A 15,810-nucleotide genomic window follows, 5' to 3' on the forward strand; every position below is an offset into this window, starting at 1 on the left:
AACAAGTTTTGTAAAATTGATATTGTTGGTAGGAGTTCTCAAAAATTTCATTTTATTCTACAAAGTTTACGCGATGTAAAATAAAAAAAAAGTTGTAATAAACTCGAAAATACGTATTACTTTATTTTAAAAAAAAACAACAATAATTTAAAAGACCATTGTAAGTTCTTGGTGATACAATTGCATAGCTAAAAATCTATTAGGGAACAAAAGTAACAACTAGAACAATTTCTGTTGCTTAAAAATGCTCTGAGACACGGAATGCAGTTTTTTGTCAAGGAAAAACTTTTTTTCAATTCAACCAAACTGAGCCACGTTAAAGACTATTTCAATTAATTACATGTTTACTGAAGTTACTTGCATAACTTCTTACTATGTGTGGAAATTATTCGATATTTCAGAACAAACTTTAAGTTTTTCATACGAAATTGCCTCTCATTGCCAACGATCCAACCTGTCAGATGCCGTAGCGCGCGCACACGCCCACTGTGCAGCTGTCAGGCGGCACTGGGACGATCCAACCCGCATGCTATACTGACCTTGGTTGTGAGGTCGGCCATTACGGAGTGAAAAACATATTTGTGGAGTGCATTTTTCTACACCAAAATAATACCATCTAACTCACATACCACCAGCTGGTTTCGGTTGCCTCGCCTGCCCGAACGCACTGCCCAACGTTTCGGATAGTTTTCCAGCGCAGCAACGGCGGCCCAGCCCGTGCACGACACGATTTTCACAACCGGAGGCCCACACAGACAGCAGAAGCCAAAGCCAGAATCGTCCCCCAACCAGCGGAAGGGTCTAGAGAGGCGAGCGGAAGAGAGAGAGCGAGAGGGCAGAGCGCAAAGCAAAACCGACACGACGTAAGAAGGGCCAGCACCCCGACTATCTGGACCTCGTGTTGTCTCGTCCTCCCGACTGTTCCGATTCCGTCTGGCCGCTATCGGTGTGGCCGCTCTGCGTGGTCGAATGGCGTCGCGGAGTAATACCTGGCGTGACGACAGGCTGCAATGAAATGATGAAATAATTGCTCCAACCATAATCTCACCTTCACACACACATTCACAAACACGTACACATGCGTACAGATGGACACGCACACTAGATGTACGGATTGAACAACGCTTTACGCGGGTTCGCCAACTTGACCGCGTGTGCAGTGGCGACGACGGTGGTGGTGGTGGCGGTCCGCTGCTCCAGCCCGATGGCAAGCAAAGCTGACTGTAGACTGGCCCGCTCGATTGGCGCATACTGTTAGAAACCATCCTCTCCCTGCCCTTTCCCTCGTTAATCCTCCCCGGAAAGCCCCGGCCGAGCGGTGTTTTGATGCGAAAGGCAGGCCAAAGTTATCTGTGTGACGTTGCAAAACAAAAATCACGCTGCCCAAGCAATTGATCGCCATATTTCAGCCCCTGCCTCTGCTTGCACGGAAACGGGCTCGTGAGCACACGTGTGTATGTGTGTATGCGCGTGAGTGAGCGAGAGAGAGAGAGAACGACCACTGTGCATTTAACGGTAACCCGTCGCGCGTCCTGTGTGTGTGAGTGCGGTCGATAAACAGTGGGCTGGAAGTGCGTGTGTGTGCGTGTGCGTATCGCGGTCAACACTCACACACGGTGTCAAAACGGCTTCGCAAAGAACGCATCATCTGCTGGGAAAAGTGAAACGTGCAAAAGGTTGGTGGTGGTACGGGTACGTCGTCCTCCTCGTCGTCGTCGTCGTCTAGCGGCAGTAGTAGGCGGTCTGTATTATTGTTCTGAAACGTCATCGTCACCGCTCGTCACAAAAAAAAAGAAAAACAAAAGCAAAAAACAGCGTGTGCATTGGTGTTCTGATGGATAAACACAGCCCCAGAACCATCAACACGATTGTCGTCGCACGCGATTTGGTGGTGTTGATAAAGTAGTGCGAAGAAAGCTCACACTTCCGGTGCCCGGTGCTATTCCCCCGGTCACCCCCTCACACACACACACATACAATCAACTGGGAAATAAGGAGTAATAAGCCGGAAATGAAGCCAGCCCTCTAAACGCGCAGAACGTGAAAACACTCGTGTCACGCCTCGTGCGAACACTTTTGCGTCGTTGGTGACGCGGTGCTTTCGCCTGTAACCGCGCGGCGGGTGTGCGTGTACAATCGAACGCTTCCGGTTAAAAGTGAGCGAAAAACAGAGATAGAGAGAGCGAGAGAGAGAGGGAGTGTGTGTGTGCGAGAGAAGGAGGCGACCGAGCCGCTGCAGCACCTTGCTTGCCCCACCAAACACACCTTCGATGGCTTCTGGCAGTGGTAGCGCAAGCGGAACGACGAGCAAGAACGATGACTCCAAATGGTACTTCACGGCCGAGCAGCTCGCCAACTCGCCGAGCCGCAAGGCGGGCATGGACGCGGACCAGGAGCTTATGTACAGACAGCGAGCCGCCAACCTGATACAGGACATGGGCCAGCGGTTGCAAGTGTAAGTGGATGCTGTTCCCCCGTTACTGAATCTTGCTTGATCCTGGTGTCCGTTTTCTTCTTTTTCCCCTTGCTTCCGCAGATCACAGCTCTGCATCAATACGGCCATCGTGTACATGCATCGGTTCTATGCGTTTCACTCGTTCACGCAGTTCCATCGCAACAGCATAGCGGCGGCCGCCCTGTTCCTAGCAGCAAAGGTAATGCAAGAAAACGACCGATCAAAAAGGGAAACAGTGTCTCTCTATGTGTGGTTTTGTGTTTTGGCATTTCCCAACCCCGCCCCCGTAGGTCGAAGAGCAACCACGCAAGCTCGAGCACATCATCAAGGTGGTGCACATCAGTCTCGGGATGGAGGCGCCGGATCCGCTGCGGGAAAGCTACGCCGAACAGGCGCAGGACCTGGTGTTCAACGAGAACGTGCTGCTGCAGACGCTCGGCTTCGATGTGGCGATCGATCATCCCCATACGCACGTGGTCAAAACATGCCACCTGGTGAAAGGTAATGCTTCCCCCACAAGTGGTGCCGTTTATTCTCTCGGAAGACTAACTTTTGACACACTCACACACATTTGCAGCTTCCAAAGATTTGGCACAGACGTCCTACTTCATGGCATCCAACAGGTAGGTGCTCCAACAGGCCGGCACGCAATAATTATTACTATAATTATTAACACCGGATCAAACCCCTCTTTTCTAGCTTACACCTTACAACCATGTGCCTGCAGTACAAACCGACGGTTGTGGCCTGCTTCTGCATACACCTTGCCTGCAAGTGGTCCCGCTGGGAGGTAAGTGTAAGCGCGAACTTCCTCGATTTAGCTTGGTCGAAGCGTCGGAATATCACGCATTTCCGTATGATCTTCCCAGATCCCCCAGTCGAACGAGGGCCGGCACTGGTTTCACTACGTGGACAAGACGGTAACGCTCGATCTGCTGAAGCAGCTGACGGATGAGTTTCTTCACATCTTCGACCGCTGCCCGACGCGGCTGAAAAGCAAGATGAAATCGATACGGGCCGACTCGGGCGCGGTAAGTATTTGGTTGCTTGGTCGACCCATTTTTGTTTTGCCTCGTAGTTACGATGCTCAATTGTATCCTTTTTTGTCATCCCTTTACGCAGGAGGAATCGGGCAGACGAACAGGTGGTAGCAGTAGCAGCAGCAACAGCCTAATGGCGGCACCATCCTCATCGTCCGTACCGCGCGGCCTGGATGAAGCCAGCACCGGCTCATCGTCCGCCTCTAGTCATCATCGTCCCAAACAGGGTTCCAGCTGTAAGAACCTTTCTCTTTTTCATATGCCTCTCTTTCTCTCTCTCTCACACACACTCAGCAAAACTAATTGTTTGGACCGTTTTCCGTCTTTTCAGCCGATATGATGAAACCGCACGGTATGTCGTCTTCCGGAAGCCATCAAAAGATTCCTTCCTCCTCGTCGAGTTCCGCCAGTTCCCGGTCGCGCTCCGACCGGCCTCCCTCCGCCTCCGGTACGCTCGCCGGGCAGCCGCAGCAACAGCCGCCACCACCGTCCCAGCATTACGGAAGTGGCAGCAGTAGCAACAGCAGCAGCAACACGAGCAGCAAGGGCCCGATGTCGTCGCATCGGGGCAGCATGCAGCAGCCGTCCTCGCTGCAGCTCAACCCGTCCGGTGCGGTCCCATCGCAGCGTTCCGGCTCGGGGTATCAGGGACACGAGGGCGGCAGCAAATCGCGCCAACCCTCGTCCGCTTCCGGGCTGCTGCAGCAGGCCAGCGGAGGTGCGTCCGCCGGAAGCGCCGGCGGAAGCACGGCTTCCTCCGGCTCTTCGTCGTCCATGCATTCCGGTTACAATCAGATGAAGGCCGACCGGCACGGCAGCAGCGGCCAGAAGCTGCCGTCCAAGCCACCGTCCTCTTCGTCGTCCTCCTCCTCATCGGGGGCCGCCGTGGGCGGTCCCAACTACGGCACGAAGCAACATCCGGCTCCATCGTCCCAGCCGTCGTCGTCGTCTCTCTTTTCCCATCCGCCCAGCTACAACCAGTCGATCAGTGGCCGAACGACGAACGTCCCGCTCGCCGATCAGCAATCAGCGACAGGCGGTAGCAGCAGCAGCAACAGTGGCGGCAGCAGTAATCCGCCAAAACCGGAACCCAGCACGTTCCGGTTGCTCGACGAGTCGATCGGCCGGCTGGCGGACCCGATGCAGATGTGCACGCCACCGAAGCAGAGCAAACCGTCGTCCATCTTCAGCCCGGACTGGAAGGACTCGCAAACCGAATCGCTGCAGAACCTGCCGTCGGGCAAATCGCGCTCGAGCGGCCACTACGGTAATGTGGCGGCGGCCGGTGGTGCGCCAGCCGACCGATTGCTGAAACCGCCCAAGGGAAGCCCGAGCGGGAAGAAGCAGCAACAGCAGCAGCAGCAGCAGCACCACGGCATGGCTGGTTCGCGCTCCGATGGGCAGAAGAAGGATCGCCGCATGGACGGGTCGGTTGGGGGGCTTGCCGGGCAACAGCCACCCGCTTCCAGCAAGCATCAGCCGATGGGCCACGACAAGAAGTCGCTCGGCCCGCCCAGTTCCTCCCTGCCGATGGTGGGCGGCACCACCAACCTGAGCAGCACCGGTAGCAATAATGGTAGCAGCAGCAACAACAGCCACACTAGCCACAATTTGAAGCGGGCGCTGGACGGTACGGCCATGCCCCCGCACCAGGACCCGTCCGGACCGCTGGGCAGCCTGACGGGCAATGGGGGCAACACTCATTCCAGCGGCAACGCCGGCGCCGGCGGCGGCATGCTGTCGTCGCAGGCGAAGCGACCGCACCCGAGCAACGAGCAGATCCGGCAGGACGACGGGACCGACTTTCGAGAGCAGAAGGTGCGCCGAACGGCGGAACCGTCCGGCTCGTCCTTCCTCCCGTCGTCCGGCTCGCCCTCCGACCAGCTGTTCAACTCGTCCTTCGATCTGGCCAGCACGTTCGACAAGATGGACGATTCGTCGTCGCTGTTCAACTTCAACGATCCCGGCTCGCTGCTGTCCCAGCCGCTGCTGAGCGACTCGAAACCGTCGACGCTGGCCAAGAGCGGCGGCATCTTCAGCAACACGATCAACGGCATCGAGACGAACGCGGCGCTGGTGAGCAGCCTGCTCAAGGAGAGCCTGTTCAACGAGACGCCCAAGTTTGGCTCCCTGTACGGTGGTACGAGCGATCCGCCGCCCAGCAGCGGATCGCGCACCGATGTGACCGACTCGAAGCCGCTCGATACGACGGGTGGCTCCTCGGCACAGCCGGCGAATGAAACGAAACCACAGCTGGCTTCGATGGAAAGTCTGCTCGGGCTTCCACCGACGTCGTCCGCCACGGGGCAGTTGCAACAATTGCCAACGGCCGCCGGCGGTGGTGGCCCCAACGATGCCACCCAGCCCGGTGCAGTTCCACCTTCCTACCCGTGGGTGACGACCGGCAACGCTGCCCAGATGGGTGACGCTCCTGCAGCCGCTACCGCCACCGCACCCCCGACTGCAGCACTGGCTCCCGCCTCCGCCGATGTCGCAGCACAACAACAGCAGCAGCAGCAGCAACCGGCAGCGACTGCCTCGACCGCTTCCGACCCGGACACCGACACCGGCGGCCATCGGTCCAAATCGGAGAAGAAAAAGAAGAAGGAAAAGCACAAGCACAAGGAAAAGGACAAGACGAAGGACCGCGACCGGGAGGAGAAGAAAAAGCACAAAAAAGACAAGGACAAGCACCGGGATCGGGAGCGCGACCGGGAGAAGGGCGACCATCATGCCGGGGCGACGGGTGCCGGTCCGGATGGGGCCGGCGCCGGCCATCAGGGCGTCGGTCACTCGGCGCCGCAGGATCCGCCCGGCCCGATCAAGATCAAGCTGAACCGGGCGATCCTGCCGCCCTCGGTGGATGGCGTCGGGTTGCACGGGACGGGGTCCGCCCCGTCCGGTGGGCCGGCCAACGATGGGCTGAAGATAAAAATTCCCAAGGACAGACTGTCCGGTTCGTCCTCGCTGCCCGGCGGCGGCGGTTCGGCAGCGGCCGGCGGTTCGTCCCACGGAGGTGGTGGTGGTCCGTCCGGCGGTGGCGGTGGCGTCGGAGGAGGAGGATCAGCTTCCTTGAAGTTGAAAATTTCCAAGGATAAGATAGAACATTACAACATCAGCGCTACGAGCGATGGTGGCACGGGTGGAATTGGCAGCGGTGGTGCGGTGGGCGCTGCCGGGCTACCGATGAGCGGTCCGAGTGCAATGGGCGGCCCCGGTGGCAGTGGTAGCAAAAAGAAGGACAAGGATCGCGATAAGGATCGCGAGAAGAGTAAATCCAAGTCCTCCAGCTCGTCGTCGTCGGCGGAGCATGGCAGCCGGCAGAATGGGGGAAGCGGCGGCGGCTCGGCGGCTTCCGGCAACAGCAGTAGCAAATCTTCCAGCAAGGTACGTTGAGTGGGCAAATTTTTGTGTAGCGTTTCATTACATTTCTTTCACTTGCAGAATCTTTCAACGTTACAGCAACCCCAACAGCAGCAGCAGTACGGTATGTACAATGCGAACCAATCGATGCAGGCGACCAACGCAGCAATGACATCGATGGCTGGGATGGTGCCAGGCGGCGGTATGCACGGTGGCAGTTACCATCAACAGCCCGGTTTCGACTATCTACAGCAGCAACAATCGGTCGCAGCACTCCAGCAGCAGCAGCAACAGCAACAGCAGCAGTACTATTCCCAATACGGTCAGTTCGGCCAACAGCAGCAACAGTTTCAGCAACAAATGGCCGCATCCGGTCCTGGTTCGATGCTGCTGAACGCATCGTCCGGGCCGGCAGGGATGCTCGGTAAGCTACCGGGGCAACCAGGCGGCGGCGGCGGTGGTTCTACGGGCGGTCTGCAACCGTCCGCACTGCCACCGTACTACTACGGTGGAGGTTCCGGTACGGGTACGGCCACCAACCAGGGTGCTGGTAAAAAATAAGACTCTACAATGCTTCGTCACTCGACGGCAGGAGCAGGCAATGATGCATTTGTGTATGCCACCGTGGCACACTGGACTCAGTCAACTCCCGCCTTCCACTGGGTCACCTCGGGGTGGGGAGGGAGGAACGCTTGTCAGTGGGGGAGAAGCCTTTGTTCGCTCGATGGTGGAGAGCGTTTATTGTTGCGTTGCTTTTTTAAGGCTTCAGTTTGATTAGGATTTATCTTTGTATATAGTTTTGGATCGATTTAGCATTCTTAAATTCTTCTTTTGGACTGTAATATTTTTGAACATCATCGTTGAGTTTAAGTAGACTATTTGCTACCCCTTATTTTACCGTGTGGACAGTGGACACACACACGTAAAGAGAGAGAGAGAGAAAGAGAGAGAGAGAGAGAGAGAGAGAGAGAGAGAGAGAGAGAGAGAGAGAGAGAGAGACAAAGAGCGGAAGTGCACCACCACCTTCACGCCTGCACAGCCACCTGCCCAGGGCAAACGGTGGGGTCAGTTCGGTTCGGTCCGGTTCGGTGTGCGCTGAATCATCCGCAGAGAATCTTATTCTATCGTGAAAAGCAGTATAGTGTTGTTAAGGGTCGGTTTTACTCAGCCGATGTTATGGACATTTCAATCACGTACCATTAATGGTAGTTTTTTGAAACAAAACTCAGAGAGCGAAAGGGGACGCTGTTATAGATGTGTTAACCCCCTAGACCGCAGCTAGACGATGTTTATTTTTATATACCTTAATTTATCGGCGAACCCCGATTAATGTTATCTTCCACAAGCCGAACCAAGACTCACGCATCCTCCCCGTCGAGATTCGCATCATCATGCGCGATAGACAGTTCCACGTGAAATGATGGGTGTTCCCACTAGCGAAAAAGAAAAACTGAGTGTACAGATCCAACAGTTGGCACAGTCCAAACTCTGGGCAATCCTTGCTTTGTGCTGCACTTTGTGGCAGTGAATTTCGTAAAGACATTCTGTTAATTTGTACGGCACGATGTGCGCCACTGTACGATTGAAATGGAATACACAAAATCCGGCGGAATTATGCTGAATGGAAAAGAATACCTGTGTGTGTGTATGTTTGCGTTATCCACATGCATATGTGTATGTGTGTGTGTTTTTTTACTTCCTGAATGTTTGTTGGCTCCCCCCTTTTTCGTCTGTGTGGAAGCAACACGGAATCGAGAATAGTGTGCTCTCTGTGTTCGGTCTCGTATTGGGGTATACAGCCTGCTCAGTCCTGCTTGTTGCGCTGGTAACTATGGGGCCTAGAACAAGTCGTTCAAACGTTCCGTTAAACAAAGGATGATAGCGAATGGCGCGCTACCGACGTATTAATTTAAGCTAGTGAAAGAAAGAAAAAAAAAGAACGGTTCACTATGAACTGCAGGAGTGGCACTCAAATGTTGTGTTAAAAAGAGATTCGAAGAAAGAAGAAGAAAAAGATAAAAACAACGGAAACCTGAATCGAAAAACCTATACAATGTTGACAGCATTTTTACTTCCTCTCTTGTTCACATCGATCAACTTCCTAGAAGTGAAAAAAATTGGTTTGTTGCTATTTGTGCTGCGCCTTCACGTGGTTTTTGGTGTCTTCCCTCTCTCTCTCTCTCTCTGTCTCGCTCTCTGATGGCTGTACGACTATTACGCGAACCCGTGGCGAAAATAATGTTTGAGATTAGGAAGTTTTGTTTTATTTGTATAAGTGTATCAAAAAAGGAAAAGAAAAACACAAAAATGGTATTGAAATAATGCGACGTAAATTCAAATTCCTGACCACAAAAAAAACAACACTTTAAACCTAAACGTAAAAACTTTGAAAACACTAAAAAAAACGGATACAAAATTGAGCAATCATACAAAAAAGGAAAAGAAAAATTACAAAACACGAAAAAGGTATCAAAAATAATTAAAATTTAACTCTCGCGCAGGGAGAGATGTTTATAGATAAATGAAAATCTTAGTCGATCGTACAGCTACAGAAGAAAAAAGAGGATAAAGGCGAGTTGGAAGATGGATACATTTTGAAAATTGGAAATAATAGGCCCGCAACGTTTCACTACGAGTCAGACTCACGGTTGCGAAGTGGTTAATGAAATTATTATCAATACAACCACAACAAAAAATACTATTACAAAACAATATGTTTATCTAAACACAAAACAAGAAGAAAGCGAAAATGGAAAAAAAACTGTTTGAAAGTTACAGCTCTGTATTAAACAAGATACAAAGATTGAAGGGAGAAAAGGCGTTCGAAACAAAAAAAGAATTATATCAATTATACACAATGTGTGAATAGTCGGTGGGCTGCAAATATGTTGCTGTGGGCTGTGTGGGGCACTCTTAAACCGCCTCCCCCTGCCGGCTGAAGATAGACTACACTGTCCCGTGTTTATGGCCTGGACCTCCTCCCCTCCCAACCCTGTGTCTGGTAATCTGTGTAAGGATGTACCGAAAGTACTAAATAAACGTTGAGATTGTGGGGCGCGCACGCTACTGTTGCGCGTGCTTATACAAGCAATGCCGAGCGCGATGTTGTTCATGGTGTACTGGGTGTAGATGCTGTTTTTGGTGGCTGCTGATCGGTGTGCAATCAGGTGCAATCGCAACCATTCACACTTACTATCACGGTGTATCAAGCTTATCAACTTCTCGTTCAGAAAAAATATGTTGAAAGCTATTCCACCACACCAGTACCGGTCTGCTCTCACGCAATAGCAATTAATATCACGATACATGGGAAGGAGCCGTTTTGATAGTTGCTTCTAACATACATGCAGGAAAGAAAGGAATAGTAAATAAAAATCCAGAAAAAACGGAAAAAAACGAAAGAAACAGCAAAAGAAAGAGAGAGAGAGAGAGAGAGAGAGAGAGAGAGAGAGACGATGGTGGGACGGACAATCCCCCCCTACGTATTAAATACAACCAAACGATTGTTGCAAAAAAGAAGTGCAGTTACCGGGTCTAGCAAAAGGTAACGAGTTAAACGTAACTAAGCAAATTACTACACACCTAATGGAAAAAAAGAAAGCATTAACATACAAAAAAAAAAGAAAACACAAAGCATACTTTAAAAAGGGATACCACTTATAACAACAAAATACCCACACAACACATAACAAAGCAAAACAAAACAAGAGAAAACAGTCGAAAAGCTGCTATACACAACAAAACAAAACATTAAAACACTCGAACTGATAAGTCTGAACATTAGCTGGAAAACAAACTTTAAGTAGAGCGTGGTTTGCGTGGTCGAGGCAGAAGTTTGCCACCCCTTCCGGCAGGGGTGTGCGATCATAGTTAGTCCAAGCGAGTGAGAGTGAGGAAAGCGATGCAAATGGAAGCAAATGGCCAGAAGCGTACTGGAGCAAATTGATATGCAAATAGAAATATATAACTAATTTGTTAATGATAAAAAAAACAACAGATACACACACTTTAATGAATTCAAATCAACTAAACCCCCGTACTTTACCAATGTCTTTAAAATAAAGAAAAGAAAAACCAAAATGAAACTATAAACGCAAGGAGAAAGAGTTTGGCTCATTCCATCTGGGACGTATAACGTCTTCAACCCTTCATACGTCATACGTGGGAAACAGTGGATCGGATCGTGTTCGTATTTCTGTTATTCGAACTACGTTGTGCTTAGGAGAAATAATGCACGTTTATTTAACACACCTCAGACGAAGTGCATCTGGACATACAGCAGAGAGTAAGGGGTGTATCAAATATCCAGTCTCTTGGGTGCTGCTCTTTTCGCTTCCGTAAAGAATTAAAAAAATAAATGAAAATAAACCGACACAAACTGCAGCAAAAAGAAAAAAATGAAAACTATACAGGAACTTGGATTTTTGATTAAGTCTTAATGTTTACAATTAATTTCTTTAATTTTATTTTAGTACCATCTTAGTTTAGGTTGATTCGTAAGTGCGTTATGCGTTTAAGTTTAAGTTTGACGAAACAATAAAAATGTAAATTAATACCGGAGAGTTGCTTTCATTTCATTTTATTTTGTATTTAATACTGATTCTAAAGGAACAAAGAAAGAAAAAAAGATTTAAAGAAATAAATACAGAAATAAAAGATACTATGAGTAAAATTGAATGCAAAGATGAATGCAATCTTGTATGACGGTATGCTAAAGTAGATTAGCATGGGATCCTTATTGCTCAGGCTCAATTGGAATCTAATTGGAGGAAAAAAAAAAATCAAATGTGTCGATCCAATGACATCATCGCTTCTTAGTCCTTCCATCACTTCTAGTGCGCAAGAGGCAACAAAGTGTGCCAAAAATATCAGAAACCGTGCATAAGTCATGTGTTTGACACCTCTGTATTTTAGCGCATTCAAGCATTAATCAGAACAGGTTGAGCCTTCGAATGGTCAGATTGCGTTCCTAACATCAATAGAAAAGACGATTTCTGGAAGAGTCATGATGTTCTACAAAATAATTTGCCGTGTAACGTGTAGTTGGTGGATACTCTCTTATGTCTGTTCCAGGACCTTTGTTGGTGATACACGTGTCGACCGACGAATAGCATTCTTTATAGCCCAAGACGTATGAATGGACAGGCGATGAGAATCGGGCCAGTTGACAACATGTCCGTTATGGGTTCAAGCCCCTATATAGACTGAGCCCTCATACTAAACACTGACTATATCCTATTGGTGAGTACCCCAACAACTCACAGATTGTGTCGGATTCGGAAGATTCGAAGATTCAATCCCTAGAAAGATTCGATCGGATCGGATCCCGTTTGTAGGATTTGAATCCCTAAAAGATTCCTTTGCGATTGGGATTTTATTGCGTCTCGATTGGGATTGGGATTCGTTTGGGATTCGATTGGGACTCTGATTGGGATTGGGATTGCGATTCGATTGGGATTCGATTGTGATTGGGATTCTGATTGCGATTGGGGTTCTGATTGCGATTGCGATTGGGATTGCGATTGAAATTAGATGCTGTTCCCGAGATAACCTATTAATGGGGAACAAGAGAAACCACGTATCTCTAATTTCGGAAGTCGAATCATGCAGTTTACAGTCAAAATATAGCAAATGTTCGTATAATGTAGCATTTAATGAGATGTTATAGCCATTAAATGGATTATTTGAGTTGATATTGAATAAAGGTCCGCGTATCTCGGGGACCTTTACTAATAATGATGTAAGTACTGATATGTTAAATAATTAGGAGTAAAACAGAATGACCTCTTATTTCAGCGACTAAGGTTGGTGCGCTTAAATAAGAAGAAGAGAAGACGCCGTATTCGTTGTGCAATGCGCGGCGGCGGGAGGGACGTTACAAATCGATCTTTTCTCTTTTTTTCATACTGCTTATCGATCGTGATTGGCCAGGAAAAATGCTGCATGTTCTGTCGACAATATATCAATGCAAACCGGAGAGTAACGGCGCTTGATGGCTTACGGAGCCCTGTACCTGATAAGCTATGCGCTGTTTTTGTCTTGTTGTCGCGCTTCTACCAGGTGTGCTTTTGCGGCGAATCTATTTGTAATGTTGGAAATCATTTCAGATTGGTCTCTGTAGCAGTGCCCCACTGGAACAGGAATCGATCCGAAACCTCCAGAAGGTAAAGAAAGGGTTCTCCACTCCCTACTCGGTACGGCCTTGTACCGTATCATTCCACTCTTAAATATTCAATTAAAGTCTATTCCCGTATTACTTTGATTAATATGATTGGTTAGAAAGAAAGAATGAAAAAATACATGTATATTTTATTCTTAGGATTAATGTATGGAAAACATTTGACCATTTATTGTTAATTTTATTTTATTAGCAACCGTTTAGAAATTATCCCGAATAGTCACATCAGAGTTGGCACCGATCCAGTCTAGGTAGGCCGACAGCCGCGTATACACAGCGGCCCGTCCAGCGTCACACCCAAGCACCGAGTTGAACGAAAACACGCCGACCTGTGTCGTGATGCCGTCCGCGTCCACAATCGTCAGCGGTGCCCCATTATCGCCCGCACACGGCGAACTGACCGACCCGTCCGTGCACATGTGCGCATCGACGATCGTGTTCGTCGGCAGGCTGACCCGGCAGGCCAGATTGGTAATGATCTCCGCCCGGCCAAAGCGCAGCTCGGCCGAATTGCTAATGCCCGAGCCGAACCGGCCCCACCCAAACACGGTCCCCTGCTGGCCCGCGAACGTTGCCTGCACCTGGCGTCGGTTTGGCAGCCGTGTTGGGCGAATGCGATCGGTGAAGCTGACAGAGCGCGGAAGCCGCCCCAGAGCAACGTCAAAGTTTTCGCCTCCCTCCACAAAGCTCGTGTGCAGGATGAAGCGTTCGATCAGGAGTCGTTCGCGGCCCTGTTCCGGTTGGTCGTCCACCCGCAGGCCTCCGAGGTAGGCAAACGCTGACGTGGCACTGTTGGAAAGGGAGAGGTACAGTTCAAGACATCCCAGCGACTCCGGCAAAGCGTTCTCTGTGTACCAACCTCTGCACGCAGCTCGCCGCCGTAAGGACATAGTTGGCAGAAATGAGCGAACCCGCACAGCGCCCAGTAAATATGACTCCAGTGTGCGTTACCAGCCCGACGGCGTACGGGAACTGTCCAGCGGTAGCGAGAGCTCCCCCAACAACGCGACCCCGGGGGGCATCCTGGCGCAGCGCCGGACGAATGCCTACGACCTCCGTGGCGCAGACCGCTGCCACTAGCACCAGCACCGACAACAGAGAGCACTTCCGCATCTCGATCGTACTTCAGTTCGTTCGTCTGTTCACGTTCCGACTGTCCGGACGGTGTCCTCGGGCGAGATTTTTATACAAACGCGTTAATGCTTCAGGCAGGGGAAAAGAACACAACCAAAAACCCCAAAAACCCCGGTGGACTTTTCGACACTTGCCCTCTGCAAGCCTTCCAGATCAATCCCCCCGGAGCAGGTGATTACGATAAGATAGTCCCTTCGGTTTCGTGTTTATTTGTCAACCGTACAACCGTGTTTTTTTGTTTGTTTGTTATCGTTTATAAGCGGTTGGATTAGAAGCCATCGCGAATTTCGACGTCCGAGTTGTCGCCGATCCAGGTCAGATAGGAGGACATGCGCGTGTGCACCGCGGCACGGCCCGACTCGCAGCCCAGGATCGAGATGAACGAGAACACACCGATCTGGGTGGTGATGCCGTCCGCGTCCACGATCGTCAGCGGGGCACCGACATCGCCCTGGCACGGCGAGCTGTTCGCACCGTCCGTGCACACGTGCTCGTCGAGGATCGTGTTGGTCGGCAGGCTGATCCGGCAGGCCAGCGTCGAGATGACCTGGGAGCGACCGAAGCGCAGCACCTCCGAGTTGGCCGTACCCTCGCCAAAGCGGCCCCAGCCAGTCACGGTTGCCTGCTGGCCGTTGAAGGTGGCCTCCACCTGGCGCAGGTTGGGCAGGCGCACTGGGCGAATGTTGTCGCTGAACGGCACCGGGAGCGGCAGGCGCACCAGCGCAACGTCGAACACGTCCGGCTGCGCCTCGTACTGCGGGTGAATGATGAAGTCGGTCACGGTGATGCGCACTGCGCCCGGTTCGTTCGCTTCATTGATGCGCAGTCCACCCAGCACGGCGACGGCACTCTGAACACTGTTCGAAAGACAACGGGGAAAAGCAAGATAGTACCCATCATTTATTCCAAAATCTTAAGCGAATTAACGTACCCAGAGACGCAGCGGCCAGCGGTAAGGATGAAGTTGGCCGACACCAGCGAACCGGCACACTGACCAGTCAGCAGAATGTTGATGCGCGTGATCAGCCCAACGGTGTACGGGAACTGGCCGGCGGTGGCAATGTCGCCGCCGAAGACGCGCTGATTGTTGCGGGGCGCGTAGGCCGCCACGGCGACCAGCAGCAGGGCGAACACGAACAGGGATTTCATCGTTGAGGCTCACGCAGGCTCACACTAAGCGTGTGCCGGTCCGGGCAGTCGCTTTTTAACGTTGCACGGGAGTCGTCGCCCGACCTCGCCTACGTGTTATCGATATAGCGCTCCGGACCGCCATCTTAGACTGCCCGTCATCGTTGAGAGAACCTGTGAGCTGATAAAAAAAGCCAACTTCGTGCGTAGTTGGTTACGATAGCAACGGGCTAAGGTCGGTCTGGCGTGCTTGAAGTTGGGCGCGTGCGTTGTGAGCTAATCCAATTTAAGCATAAGTTTTCTCCGACATCTAAGTAACCAAACAAGTAAAACAACCTAAGCTTTATAGAGAGAAATGGAATGCCTTTAACCAGAGAGAGGGAGAGAGAGAGAGAGAGAGAGGGAGAGAAAGAATACGAGAGAGCGCTTGGGACGATCAGGAACATCGCAGGGTTTTTCCAACCCACCAATCTCTGCCGTATCTGCTCACGCGAGCCTCACACCTGTTGCTG

At 51.0% G+C, this 15,810-nt stretch overlaps 3 protein-coding genes and 1 long non-coding RNA gene across 4 annotated transcripts; 1 reads left to right on the forward strand and 3 right to left on the reverse strand.

Annotated features, from left to right (window-relative positions):
• Positions 1-98: 98 nt before the first annotated feature.
• On the reverse strand, positions 99-1,190 carry LOC120895696. The gene is made up of 2 exons (XR_005738373.1): positions 1,077-1,190; positions 99-1,005 (listed from the first exon to the last, which is right to left on the reverse strand). It is a non-coding gene; the product is annotated as an uncharacterized LOC120895696 (long non-coding RNA).
• LOC120895687 (cyclin-T) lies at positions 999-9,263 on the forward strand. Its single transcript, XM_040299247.1, has 9 exons — positions 999-2,455; positions 2,537-2,654; positions 2,746-2,956; positions 3,033-3,078; positions 3,155-3,245; positions 3,325-3,486; positions 3,578-3,731; positions 3,827-6,882; positions 6,940-9,263. The coding sequence occupies exons 1-9, from the start codon at positions 2,271-2,273 to the stop codon at positions 7,417-7,419; spliced, it is 4,503 nt and encodes a 1,500-aa protein (XP_040155181.1). The 5' UTR covers positions 999-2,270; the 3' UTR covers positions 7,420-9,263.
• A 3,900-nt stretch (positions 9,264-13,163) lies between these two features.
• On the reverse strand, positions 13,164-14,177 carry LOC120895391 (collagenase-like). Its single transcript, XM_040298702.1, has 2 exons — positions 13,896-14,177; positions 13,164-13,825 (listed from the first exon to the last, which is right to left on the reverse strand). The coding sequence occupies exons 1-2, from the start codon at positions 14,147-14,149 to the stop codon at positions 13,237-13,239; spliced, it is 843 nt and encodes a 280-aa protein (XP_040154636.1). The 5' UTR covers positions 14,150-14,177; the 3' UTR covers positions 13,164-13,236.
• A 168-nt stretch (positions 14,178-14,345) lies between these two features.
• On the reverse strand, positions 14,346-15,439 carry LOC120897616 (collagenase-like). Its single transcript, XM_040302618.1, has 2 exons — positions 15,102-15,439; positions 14,346-15,027 (listed from the first exon to the last, which is right to left on the reverse strand). Exons 1-2 carry the CDS (start codon positions 15,317-15,319, stop codon positions 14,439-14,441), a joined length of 807 nt encoding a protein of 268 aa, XP_040158552.1. The 5' UTR covers positions 15,320-15,439; the 3' UTR covers positions 14,346-14,438.
• Between the last annotated feature and the right edge of the window lie 371 nt (positions 15,440-15,810).

Source organism: Anopheles arabiensis, chromosome 2 (assembly GCF_016920715.1).
Source record: "Anopheles arabiensis isolate DONGOLA chromosome 2, AaraD3, whole genome shotgun sequence".
Taxonomy (NCBI): Eukaryota; Metazoa; Arthropoda; class Insecta; order Diptera; family Culicidae; genus Anopheles; species Anopheles arabiensis.